The 13,356-nt window shown below is 40.3% G+C and overlaps 1 protein-coding gene across 2 annotated transcripts in view; it reads left to right on the top strand.

The window, feature by feature from the left end:
- Positions 1 to 3,090: 3,090 nt before the first annotated feature.
- The window catches only part of LOC311444947 (adapter SH3BGRL-like), a 28,112-nt gene continuing 17,846 nt past the window's right edge, over positions 3,091 to 13,356 (top strand). For both annotated transcript variants that reach the window (XM_084536446.1, XM_084536447.1), the window contains exons 1-2: positions 3,091 to 3,418; positions 8,771 to 8,956. In XM_084536446.1, the coding sequence (XP_084392572.1) occupies positions 3,374 to 3,418; positions 8,771 to 8,956 (231 nt within the window). In that variant the 5' untranslated portion in view covers positions 3,091 to 3,373. The remainder of the gene's footprint in view (positions 3,419 to 8,770; positions 8,957 to 13,356) is intronic.

Genomic DNA, 13,356 nt, shown 5'->3' with positions numbered 1-13,356 from the left:
ATTAATTTCTTTAAAGATAACATAATTAGCATAAAATGTAAAATGCTAACATTTTCTATTTCTTTGTAAATATGTTATACCTCAATATTTTTTGCTTACTGAGTCTACTGGAGCACAGAAGAGATCAGTTTGGCAACATTATTTAAACACTGTAATTCTGTTAAAAAAAAATATTTCCTGGGCTACACTTCAGTCCCTTTCTTAATATGACCCCAAGACTACCCAGACCATAGTTTTACAAATGCAGAATTCTACCCCCTGGTATAGCAAGCTGTATATTTTGAGGGATTTAGGAGGGAATATCGATTCCGTAAAAGAGATTTGAGGAGAGCTTAAAATGATATTCTAGTTCAGGTAAAATTTAACAAGTAGCTTTATCTTAAAAAAAAAAAAAAAGGGGGGGGGTAATATTTATAGTACATTATAACTACTTGGTTGACATTTTTGCTTCGTGATGGCATTTTATTTTTAATTAAATTAAATTAGAGGGAAATCACCAAACTCCCCTTCCACCCCCCCCAAAAAAAAAAAAAAAAAAAGTGTAATTTAGGATTGAACAAATTATTTTAGGTCAAATCAATACCATTTCCTTACTCTTCATTCCCTTAAACAAACTATTCCTCATTATGGGAGATTAGACAGTGCCCATGGTCCTGCTAAATTTGAGCCACTGCCATAAGCCCTGGCTGATGGGAACCCGTATTTTGAGGATTAGATGAAGGACAGCTTGTTACACAGATTTGTAGCTCTGTTTCAGATTGATTTGGCACTGTCAACACTTTCTGGCCAAATTGTGTTTAAACCAAATAAGCTTAAATTAAACTTGAAATTACTGCTTTGATTTTGTTTGATGAGACGCGTGGGTTGAGGCTCGCGATCCAGCTTCAAAAAGCAGACAGAGGGAAGTAAATAAAACAGAAAAGAAGAAGCCAAGAGGCGACCTCTGCCCTGCTGGCCGCCATCCCCTATCCCAGCCCCTATCCCAGCCCCCCGTCCCGCAGCCCCTCCCGCCGCCATTACCGGCCTCTCCAGCCCATGGGGGCGCCGCCGTTGCCATGGCGACCGGCGGCGGCCGCAGGGCACCCTGGGACTCGTAGTCTCAGGCGGCTCCGCCATCTTCTCTCGCCCCCGCCCCGCGCTCTGTCCCCAGATGAATCCCCGTTCCCCGGCCCCCGCACATATGTGAACCCCACTGATGGGGGTTCTGCCCCCACTTTTTGGGGCAGCTGCCCCACACTGGCCGCTGGGGAGCCCCAGTGTGCGTCCCAAAACAGCACAAGGCCCTATGTGAAGGAGGGAGGCTAACAGGGGGGGGGGTTGCAGGCAATGGGGTTGTGCTGAAACAGGTAGATCCGAGGGGGGAAATCGCCTAAAAATGAAAGCAGCCGTGCTGCGAATCGTGCTCTAAAATCCTTACCTGTAAAGGTTTCTGGGGACAGAGGTCTTGGGCCGTATCCTGTTTTCTCCCCATCTCCTTCAGGAGGGGTTTCAGGTGCGAAGGATGGGAGAGTGGCATTTGCCAGTTCTGTCCCAGCTCTGGCCGTGTGGTGGTGCAAATATTTAGCACTTTAAGTATTAATTATTAATACCGCTATATTTGCAACAGTTTATCAGTACGCTTTGAAGCAAGTGACCTCACCACTCTTTCTTTCTAACTCTTCAGGGCGTTACTACCCAAATTAACTCATTTGGAAACAGTATGTTCCCAATCGCTTGTCATTTTCATTCAATTTACAAGAGTGTACTTACATACATATTTTCCTGAGAAACAGTCACTCCTGGCAAAAATTTATGTTTTCAGACTAAGTTGTTTATCTACTTTTGCAGGTAAATTTTCTGTGAAAATACCCAATTCTAATTGGCTTTTCCTTTTGCTGGACCTCCTGTTGCCTCTTAAAAGAAGAAAAAATGACAGATGGTGAGCTACAGTAAACACAGCAAACTATCCATAGCATTATTTTTAGTTTTCACTAAGGTTTCTCAGGATTCCTGTTCCATATAAGAAATACCACATTTGCTGCATTTTCAGCTTCATATAATGTTTCAAACGAGAAAAAAAAAAAAAAAAAAAAAAAGACAACAGCAACAACCACAACCAACCAACCAAGCAAAAAAAAAAACCAACACTACCTTAGTTTCAAGGATAGCACTGCTAACTATTGTGTTTTCAGCCCTAATCACTAATCAATCCTAAAAGGGAATTTCCATTTAAAGTATTTTTAGGATTGAACACTGCAATGTTCAATCAATAATTAGTTGTGCATGAACACGTTCTAAAACCTAGAATTTTCATCTCTGACACCAGGTCAGCTTGTTGACCTATTCATGGTGCTCATTTACAGCAAAACTGAACTTGGCCCTTAATACTTGAGAGTTATCTGTTAACGTTTAACATTCTCAAAATAACTTTCATGCTCAGAGACCTGCAAATACGTGCAGGCAGACGCTGAATTGTGACCATCTCTGGGATAGAAGGCAACAACCAGATGGAAAAAAAGAGCATCCTGCATACCACAGTAGAACGGAATATTTTTTACCAGGAGTTCTGGACCTCTTCTTGTGGCTTGAGAGTTTTCACTGATGATGCAAAAAGATGGAAAAAAAAAATAAAAATCCAATAATAGAGACTGGATACATACAATCAACAAAATCACCCTCCTCAGTATCAGGAAATACAGTGACATATTCATTTCAGATAAGCGCCTGAGCCCTGCAGTTTGGATCATGATCTGAGTTCTTTACAGCTGAGCGCGTTTGTTACAGGGGCTTATTTCAATATGATCTCTACTAGAATTACCTCTGATCCTATGCTCCCCCTACTCTTTCTCCTCCCCTTCCCTTTCTAACGTGAAATTTGTATCTACCCCTCTGAAATGTCTTTGTTGTTGTCAGGGAGAGGGCACAAGCCCTTTTGTGCAGGAGGTGGCTGTAACAACACCAATGCAACTTTAAACGTTACCCTACAGTTCTGTGATCCTGTTCCCTGTCCCTTCTCCCTTGTCCCTTCCCCCTCTCCTGAACATTTCTGCAGCCTGCCTCATTGGTGCAGGACTCTCCTTTGCCTTTTAGGGACTGCCATCCTGTCAATCTAATGCAATAAGGCCAGGGGCAGGTGCAAACCTCTTGCTATGGCTCCTCTTACTAACCAATCCTTTACTGGCCCCTCATCCCAAAATACCTAGGAGCCAACTGAGTGGGAAAACCCGGGACCCCCGGGGAGAGGGAGAGGCCAAAGCTGGTGGATTGCTGTGGGGTGCACCCATTTAGGATCCGGGTTAGCCCAGGAGCTGCCGAAGGCTGGGATTCCTCTCAGGACTTTGTTGACTTGTGGATAGCAGGCGTGTTCTGCTGATTCCTTTTCATCACTGTCAAAATGGTGATCAAAGTCTTTGTAGCCACATCTTCGGGGTCTACAGCGGTAGGTGTCTCATTTAACATATGTCTCTTTCTGCATCAGGTTGGTAAATTAGCCTAGAAGATCCCGGGACAGCCTGAGTTTGCATGTAAGAGAAAAACACCAATTTTCTTCTGGTCTGTATTTAACACCTTATTCTTGAAAGCAACTAAGAATATAGAGAATTCATGTTAATGCAGGCTTGCTTGCATGCTATATTTTGCTGTAGGTATAACATTTCCATACAGATTATCTGCCAGTAAATATATTTAAATTAAAAAATAAATAAATTATATTCCCTGAAGAAGGAAAAAGTGGATATTGTATTTGTACAAATACCAAGGTAGACAGTTTACAGTAGAAATTAATGTATTTATTTTTAGAAGAGACTTTAAGACACTGCAACTGTTGAAGGGGAACAGTGTCTAGTAAAGAACCTGCAGTCAAAGTAAGCTGAATGAAATTATGCGGAAAAAAATGTCGTCCCCATCCTCCTCCTTTTCCCTAGCTTTTTTTTTTTTTTTTTTTTTTTAATATAATGTCTCTTGAAATGGTGTACTGATGATTTTTAGTATTGAGATCTACTGCTGTAGCTGTCAGTACAGTGTATCAGCTGAAGGAAAGGGCATGTGAATAGTAGGGAGATTGGAAGTCTGTGGGAGGTGGAAACCGGGAAAGGACTGTTTCCTTTTATATCCAGTTCCCATATGAGCTCAGATTGCAGCTTTCCTTTGGCAGTCATTCATTCCCAGTGACATGGCTAAACAAATTGGCTGGTGCTTGCACATAGCTTAACTACATCTCTGTTTCTCTGACACCAGCTCCATGTCTTTAAGAAGCTTCCAGAGTTGAACAGTTCCAAAAACATCCCCTGTTCAGAGGGCTACTATCTCTAGAAAATTAAATGGGAAATATTCACTAAAATTCAAACTGGAACACAGCTTAGGAAAGTTTGCAGTCCCTTCATCAGCTTTTTTTTTTTTCTTGTTTATTTTTCTCCTTTTTTTTCCTTTTCTTTTTATCTTTTCCTTTGCCAGCCTATCTGTAAGCCTGACACTCTGAATATACTATTGACATTCCCATTCCTTTCTTTTTTAATAAGAAACCTTATATGCAAGGCAGAAAAAGAGGAGGAGGAGGTTGGACACTGCAGGTTTGGTAGTTTGTAATCTAACAGTTACTGCTCAAACAACGTGGTAAATTGCCACACATCATGCATTGGCAGTCTTTTCTCTCCTGTTTGGTCTCCTGTTTTGGTTTCCTTTGGTTGACCGAACAAGAGCCTTACCTGCCTCTTTTGGCAGTCATCTGTTTCTGGGGAAAAGCTGTGACTGTGACTGGAATCCCACCACAGACATCCTGGATGTGTGTGTTGTGGCCATCACCTTGGTTCTCCTGCAAGACTGATGCTGTGTGACGAAGGCATGGATTGTTGCTGTTGCAGCTACAGGAGTGGGGCTGTAGATCAGCAAGTCAGTTTTCTGAGTGCTTCGATTAAACACTGGCATTTAGGAGATTGCTTATGCAGTTAAAAATAAGCATATTTAGCACTAGCCAAACCCAAATCTTTCCTATGCCATACATGTTTCTTGTATCTCCCTCCCAGCGAGCAGCTATAGCTAGCTCCTTTCCTTTTGGACTGCAATGAAGGGGTGTGTATGCTGCGCTGGGCAACATGCCAGCTTCATCTGGTCATTTTGAGCTGTTAAGCATTGCTACTGTAGTTTATTAGTGCAAAGAAAGATAACTAATGCCAGTGAACTGCAACAGGTCTTAAGCTTATCAATGCCAATCTCTACTATATGTTAGCAGCCTACAAAAGCTCTCAGTGAGATCCTAGGCGTACTGGAAGGAAGAGTATGGCATCTTTACACGGCAACATGCCTATTTCTTTTTCCTTGTGCATTGGGTGTATGTATAGCAGTAACAATCTCAGAAGGTAGCATATATTCAGTTTACTGATATGTAATTGCAATTCCAAGTAAACATGATGTTCTGCTGAAGAAGTTTTCCACATTTACTGATGAGATAGATGGAAGGTATCCTTTCAATGAACCTTTAATGAGTTTTGATATATATAAAATAAAACTCACTCCGGCAAGGATCCAACACAAACCCTAGCATATCACTAAAATCCTATTAAAAACAAATTTTCTATTGGCCTTCTACAGCTTCTCCCTGAGAAGTGTGAATTTCATCCCTGTGGAGCTTAAATTGGGAGACTAAATTGTCCTAGGATCACTGATGCTCTCTTCAGTGTGGCTGATCTCCATCAAATACATGCTGTTCATTTTGAGTTTCAAAATATGATGGGCCTATATCAGCAGAATATTGTTGGTAAAGAATGACAATATTTTCTATTTTATGTACTCTAGAATTGCACTACTAATTGCATATGGTTCTCATGTTAATACATACTTTTGCAAAGTGAATGTAATGAACCCAGTAACATTCTTGTGCTCTGGATCAGTTGCTTGAGTGATGTAATTTGGTGTTGCTCTAGAGCAAACCTGAGGTCTGTATTTCCCCCCTCAATGATTCAGAAATGTATTTTAAATAACTTTCACTTTATTACCTTTGTGTGCCAAACACAGCTGATAACTGAGCTATGCATTAAAACAAGCAGAAGTGGAGACACTCATAGCCTAAAAGGGTACTAAATGGTTGTCTTGAAATGTCTTTAGTAAAAACTAAAATAATTTTGGTACTAGCCACAGAGGTGTTTAGGAATGGGTAATGTCCTGTAAGCTTCTAGTCTACCATAAGCCAAGAGAGAATGGAGTCTTACACAGAGGAAGTCTTCCAAAGTCTTGCTCACTGCTGCTCATGGTTAGGACACCTCTAAAATCCCCTTTTTTTCTCAGTGTTTCTGCAGTCATTTTGTGAACTTGCCTGCACTCAAATCTGCAGGTCTCAGTTTTCGTGTAACCCAATCACATCAGAAAGACCGAGCAAAATACAGACTAACGAGACTAACATCTCACTAAATAAAGAGCTGTAGCAGAAGCTAGAATCTAATAAATAATAATGATCAAGAACAGGTTGTCTGTGTCTCAGAAGCGAGAGCTGGGGCAGCTCTGCCTGCCGGCATTAACGTTCCTGCTGCGGTAAGCTGTCGACTAGATAACATTTGCTTCTGCCATAGGCAGCTGGTCACAGGGAATGATCTGGATTGCAACAATATAGAAGATAATAGTCGCTTATGCATCAGGTGAAATTAATGTTAGCTGTAGCTCTTACACTCTAGCTAGATAATATTTATTTAAATCAGTTCTTTCTTAATGTAAAGGACTATCAGGCATGGGGGAACTTAAGCTTTGTTGAAAGCCAAAATGGCATTGATGAAATAACATCGTGCTCACCACTACTTTCCAGGGAATCTATGGCCAAGTTATCTGAATTCTTCCCATGCCATCAGGCACAAGTGAGGGCACAAACAAGCTCCTGCAATCTCATCCATTCTGGGAAAACCTTTGCATGTCCTCTGTGTTGTTTCATCCTGGAAGATTTCCCTCTCTGAGTGCTGCTTGCTGGAGATCCTTTCAGCTGCCAAGCTACCTAGTGCCAGCCATGGCAGAGGCTTGCTTTATGGTTTCATACTTAATGTATGTCCCAGAAACTCAATCTTGTTCTCTGCTTAAGCCCTAGTAATTGTTAAGATACAGCTCATTTTCTGCATAGTTTATTATTATCATCATCATGAGAAACATCTTGCCTTATCTTTATTCAGCATAATTACATATAACTGTTTGTTTTTCCTTGGCATTCATTTTTCTGGCTCTGTCTGAGCCTCTTGGGTATTATGAACTCCAAACTGAAGAAAAATTGTTTACCCAGTTTTAATGCTACAAGTTATAGCTGCAGCCATGAGCAAGGGAGCTCAGACTCAGTAGTTGCATTTACCTTATCTCCTCAGTGACATTATCTGTCCAGGCACTAGCTATTCCAGGAGCCGTATCTCCTTCAGTGCCTGTGTCCAAAGAGACAAGCTGATGCTGAAATTGCAGCTGACAGCACCTGAAAGGGCTGGCTTTCAGAGCTGGTAGCACTCTTAGTACTGGTTCATGCAGATTTTATTAACTATTTATGCAAACGTTATTCTGCCACCTCCTCCAGTGAAGCGGGCACATGCATTCCTCAGGCAATGCTTTCTGCCACCTGAATGTGTTTGGCAAATGACTGCGCAGCTAAATGGCCATTAGGAAAATGACCTCTGTTTAAAAAGTGAAAATAAGAATATATAAGAACACCTTTGAGATCTGTCAGCTGTGTGGCTTGTGAACACGTTAGAATAGTATTTCCATTCAAAGTGATTTGCTTTTTCTAGCTCACCATAAACCTCTGCTGCTGTCTTAAAAACAACATGTACAGCATTTTATGTGTTATTTTTTTTTTGCAAGCAAACATAGCTGCGTGGAGAGATATTTCATCATTTAAACAGGAACAAGAAATTGTATCCTTAATAATAATAATGAAAACATACCCCTCCAATATAATAGGCTATCATTCTACTTCTTCATCTTTTCAGGTTTATTAGATTATAGAAATGCATAATCCATGGGTTGCTTCTCATCTCATTGCATGTCTCAAACTGATTTACACTGGTCCGGTGTCACTTTAAATTCAGGTGTTCATATTTCTGATTTGTGGAAGACCTGTTTTCAAATCGTAGGATGGGTTACGTATAAAAACTACCTGGATACATCATGCTGGCTACCATCTCTATATGACACCAACAGGCTCCATGGAGCCGCACAACTGGGAGGTGAAGAGAATCATCTCTGGATTGTGCTAGGTAGTAATGTGGTTGTTTGTGACCAAAGAGCAACATGAGAAAGATCGTACAAATCAGTTAAACAGCACTTGCTTCAAATACAAATACAAGATTGCTGTCTGTAATGTGGGATATATTCAAGCATAGGAATTAAGCTGTACAGGATTTCTGTTGACTTTAATTATGCCTAGCATTTAAGAAAAGGGATGGAAAAACAAATGTGGCTCAGTGAAATCTAAACGTCACATGGAAAGAGTAAGAAAAAAGTGTGTATTGTATGTTGGGGAGAGTATGTACATATGTAGGCAGGATTAGTTTAGCTGTTTGTACGTGGCACTCAGATCTGGTTCGGAGTAGGAGGCTTCCTGCTGAGTGTCTTTTCTAAGATGGAGTTACTGCTGCTTCCAGGAAGGAAAGAAAGAAGCTGGGGGAAAGAGAAGTAGTGGCAGTGGTCTGGGTGCTGAGAAGCAAAGTCAAATCTTGGCTACTGGAGCAGTGGATCCAATCTGACATATCAGCTCTTCTCATAATAGTAATCACTTTTAGAAAACATACTACAAATTTATAAACCAATTTCTTTTTTTTCTCTCTTTCCTAACCAGATCAAAAAGAAACAGCAAGAAGTAGTGGGATTTTTAGAGGCCAATAAGATTGACTTTCAGCAAATGGACATAGCAGGTGACGAGGACAACAGGAAATGGATGAGAGAGAATGTCCCGGGTGAAAAAAAGCCTCAAAATGGAATTCCTCTCCCTCCACAGATCTTCAATGAGGAGCGGTACTGTGGGGTAAGAAGCTGTTTGGAAATTTATTGCCTTCAGAGGCACTAAATGTCTTTTCACAGAAACTGACTCTTTTCCAGTAGTTGGAAGTGTCCAATTTGAGATTCATTTGGAAAGAACAATTATTAGAAAGTGTTTTTAGGCACAGAAAGGAAAATAAAGATAAAATTATTCATTTTTAAGATAAAAATACAGTTAGAGGGAAAACTGACTAGAGAAACTGCTTAATAGGCTGTATGTATTATCTCCCACAGACCCAGAGCCTGTGCAGGACCCAGAGCTCACTGCAAGGCACGGAGTTTGCTGCCTGTGAGGAGCTCTGTGTTTTTCCTCTCACATTCTCCTACCTCCTGCTGCGTAGCTCACTCACAAGTTGGCCTGCTGTTGGCTTGCTGCCTACACTCTCACTTCAGCTCCCGAAGACCAAAGGCAGTACTGGCTAGGTGATACTATGGCTTCTTCACACAATATCACAGGCTAACCAAATCTAGACTGTAAAAACAGCTCAATTGCACTTGGAGTAGTAAGTGCTCAGTTACGTGGTTTAACAATACTGAGTTATTCAAGACCAGCTGTATGGCACTTCCCTTCTCAAACTTTCAGTTAGTTTTGCATGCTGTGTGTTGGTCTTTTGTCTGTTTCACACAGAGCCATCTGAGTGCTGGGATGTCAAGCAGATGTCTGAGACACCAGGGGCCATGAACAGGCATCTTTCTTTTCCACTATGTTATAAATACATAGGAAATGTATTTGACTGGAATAACTCTAATATGTGGTTTGAGTTACTGAAATTATATTGCTTATTCAATAAATCCAACTCTTCACAATAGAAATTTTAACACACTTTCATATATGGTTGTAACCGGTTATTTCTCTTGAGAAAGGTCAGATCAGTGGCATGTAATACTGCAACAACATTAACATTAGGACTTGGAATCAAAGGAGATATCAGAGACAGTTTTTTGCTCTCGGTCTGGATGGAAATACCGACCAGAAAGTACTCTGATATGATCTCTGAAATGAACTTGCAAAGTACTCTGAAACGCAGCTCACATAGTGAGTCCAGTTTTAGGTTACTCAACAAATCCAGTGTGAACTACTGTGAAGGTTGTTTTGGTAGAGAAGGGATTTACATGCCACTACATTTTCAGAATTAACTTAAGTGCTTTGAGAGACAGAGTTGCTAGTATGAGTAAAGAGTACAATAATTTCCTCATTTCTCATAGGAATCTTAAAAGAGAACTTGGTAGGCTAGAGTTCATGTAATTTCAACATCTAATCTGTACCAATAAAATGTATCACTTGATATATCTTACTCTGGGTTTCGTGGCAGCCAATGTTGCCATAAATATTTCTGAGATTCCCTAGAGAGGTTACCTAGTGAATTAAAGAGTTATTGCCTTGCAGAGCATTGCAGCCAGTCAGCCTTGTCAGTAAATGATAAATATACAATTTTTACTCCATGTGTGAAGCTATTTCAAGAAGCCAAATACTCTGCATCTTAAAATAAAGCTATATTAAAGAAGAGTCCTTTGCAAAAACACCCCGCATTGGAAAGGGGTCTAGAAAGCAGTTGTAGGTACTGTTTTAAGACTAAATCAAATTTATTACTTTGAAAGTCTCCAGAGTTCTCATGTGGACAGCTCTCAAAGCTCATAGCTAGTGATCCCAGTGGGTGCATAACGGAGATTCATTTTTTTGTATAGTATCTCAGCACATTTTCCAAATAAATAATGAAAGGATATCAATGCATGATCCTTACCCTTCTCCACGGGAGGAGGTGCCTTCAGGGAGCTGCACAGTGTGTGTGAAGTGAGATTAGGTGGGCTGCTTGAGAACAAGGCAGGTGGCTGGCAGACTGCTGCTAAATTCCTCACACATGCATGATGTCTTCCACAGGATATCTACAGCACAAAGCTGGAGATTTGCTTCCTACTTCCCTGCAGAGCCTTTGCAGGCCCAACAGACCAGTCATTCTGAAATCCGGGACTGTTTCACCCTGTTTGAGGTTTCCATACAGTATATACCTTAACTCTTCCCCTGTGTCCTGCTTCCTTTGTCTTTGGCCACTTTAGAGAAAATAGCGTTGAGGATTGTGAAGATCTGTCGAGGTCATGGACTCCACTTCCATGTCCTGAATTCTTGAAAGTCCCTTTAAAATATGCTGTGCTAGTTAGAACAGTCTTCAGAGGTCTCAGCTTCATGGGCATCAGGAAACCTTAGAATTTCAATCCTGGGTATATGCAGTCAGTTTATACACATTTTCTTGTATGACAAAGTTGCCCTTTAGCAAAAGCAGTTCAAATCCAGTGTATTTATAACTGGAGATTATATCTTCTTTCAATCTTATTTTTGCAGTTGTAAACAAGTCAAGCTCTTTATGCCATTTTTATACCTCTTTCTTTTTTTTTTTTTTTTTTAAAGATATTTGCTTTTTCTCCTTCCTACTATTTTTTTCATTCCTGAATATTTTTTTTTTTAAGTTAAAACTTGTTACATCATTTCATTTCTGCTCATTCTTTGTTCTGAGGTCTATCTTTTCCCTCACTTCCCCTCCCATTGATCGTCCTAAATGTTTTGTTCCCATTCACATACATATAAGCCTATAACATATACATATAAGCAATATCCTGGTCTGGGAGCAATGGGGAGATGAAAATTCAGGATAAAAGGTTTCTTTCCTCACCCAAAGAAAGAGAGATTTGGAGTGAGACATGGCAACCCCCAAATACTTTAAAGGCTGAGACTGTAGCAGAGAGGAATTCGTTATTGGTCTGAATTAAGTAATGAGTATGCTTTGAGGAGGTTGGACTAGATGGTTTCCTGAGGTTTCTGCCATCTGAATTACCATGTGGTTCTAGGATTTTGTAAAATATGTTCTGTTTCATACCCACTAGAGACAGAAAAGATGGGCAAAAAATAAAGCAAATGAAGTTTAAATCAGACACAAAAAAAAAGAAAAAGAAAAAAAAAGTGATGTTATCTAGTAACCACTTGAAGAAGCAGATCAGAAACAGATTCATTTTCTATGCCTGGCTATAGCACTAGTCTCAAGTATCCATTCTAATCCATCAGTGTTGGCAATTAAGTTCTTATCTGATCTTTTTCTTAAGCTGCTTCTTTGCTCATGTCTAGACAGACGTCTGCATCTGTGTCACTTTCTAAATATACTGAGCACTCTGTTGCTCTTGTCTTAATTTTGCTAAAAAAAAAAAAAAACAACACTAGGAAAGAAATGTAAAGTAATCTGGTTTTCTCTGTAAACTGAAATCGATGATTTTCTCCATAAACTTAAATCTATAGAATAGCTTACATTGTGTATCTTAAAACAAACAAACAGCAACACACAACTGATTTTTTAGGTAAGAGTTTTATTCCATGCCTTGCATAACTACTAAAGTCAAATATAAGGCTGATCTGGGGCTGTACCACTCACTCTGCTTTCCACTGATGTCCAACTGGAGTTTACTGTTTTCTGCCTGGCATTTCTACAGTGACCATATAAAGGGTGGCATGTAGACTGTATGTGTGCTAATTTAATAAAGAAATGCCCACAGAAGATTTTTTGTTGTTGTTATTTTTTTTGGGGGGGGCAAAATATATGTTTTGCTGTATTTTTCAAAGACTTATTCCAAAGACAAATGACACCCCCACCCTCTGCATAGACCATTTATGTCTTCTTATACAGATATAATACTATTGCTTACCTGAAATAAATTGTTGCTGCTTTTTTTCTTACTGCCTTCCTAGGGAGCAGTTATCTTCAGTGGTTCAGTGAGTGGTGATTTGAACAAGTCACCATGAGGGAAGCACGAGTGCAAATGTACAACACAAAAACTGTTCCGCGGTCACTGTAATCCTGATTTTACTTGATTTACCTTACAATTTACTGTGAGAAACCACATTTACTCTGTCATATTGTACACTACCTCTTGCCAAGGAGTACTTGATATGCTGGAAGATCGTATCCTTCATTGACTAGGGGTTCGTGTGGTCATTCGCACGTCTTGCTTGTGACCTCAGGTCTGGTTATCTACAAGGCTACGTGCCTCCAGAGATTTTTTGTGCATTTGCAGTCTGCTGCTTTTCTTCTGGGGGAGAGCTAACAGCATAAAATATCAAGTCCACTTCATGGCCATTCCTTGTTGCAGTCTTCTCCTTGTTTCCCAGCTATTGATGTTCTGTGCCATGGTTTGCTTGGGCTTTTTAATGAGTATGTGGTATGCAGAAGGACACAAAGGTTTCATGTGTTTGTACGGCCTGTCAAAGGACTGTGTCAAATTCCAGCCCTTCGAATTGCAGAAAATCTTCATGCTCCTGTTTGCTGTAGCACTCCAAAATGTGTGGATCTTCAGACATGTAAGGCAGACTTGGGTTAAATAAGAAGGGGAACCCCATGGCAACGT

This window comes from Aythya ferina (assembly GCF_964211825.1).
Source record: "Aythya ferina genome assembly, chromosome: 1".
Lineage (NCBI taxonomy): Eukaryota > Metazoa > Chordata > Aves > Anseriformes > Anatidae > Aythya > Aythya ferina.
Note: the sequence above shows the minus strand (reverse complement) of the source record. Positions and strands in the feature narration are given on the sequence as shown.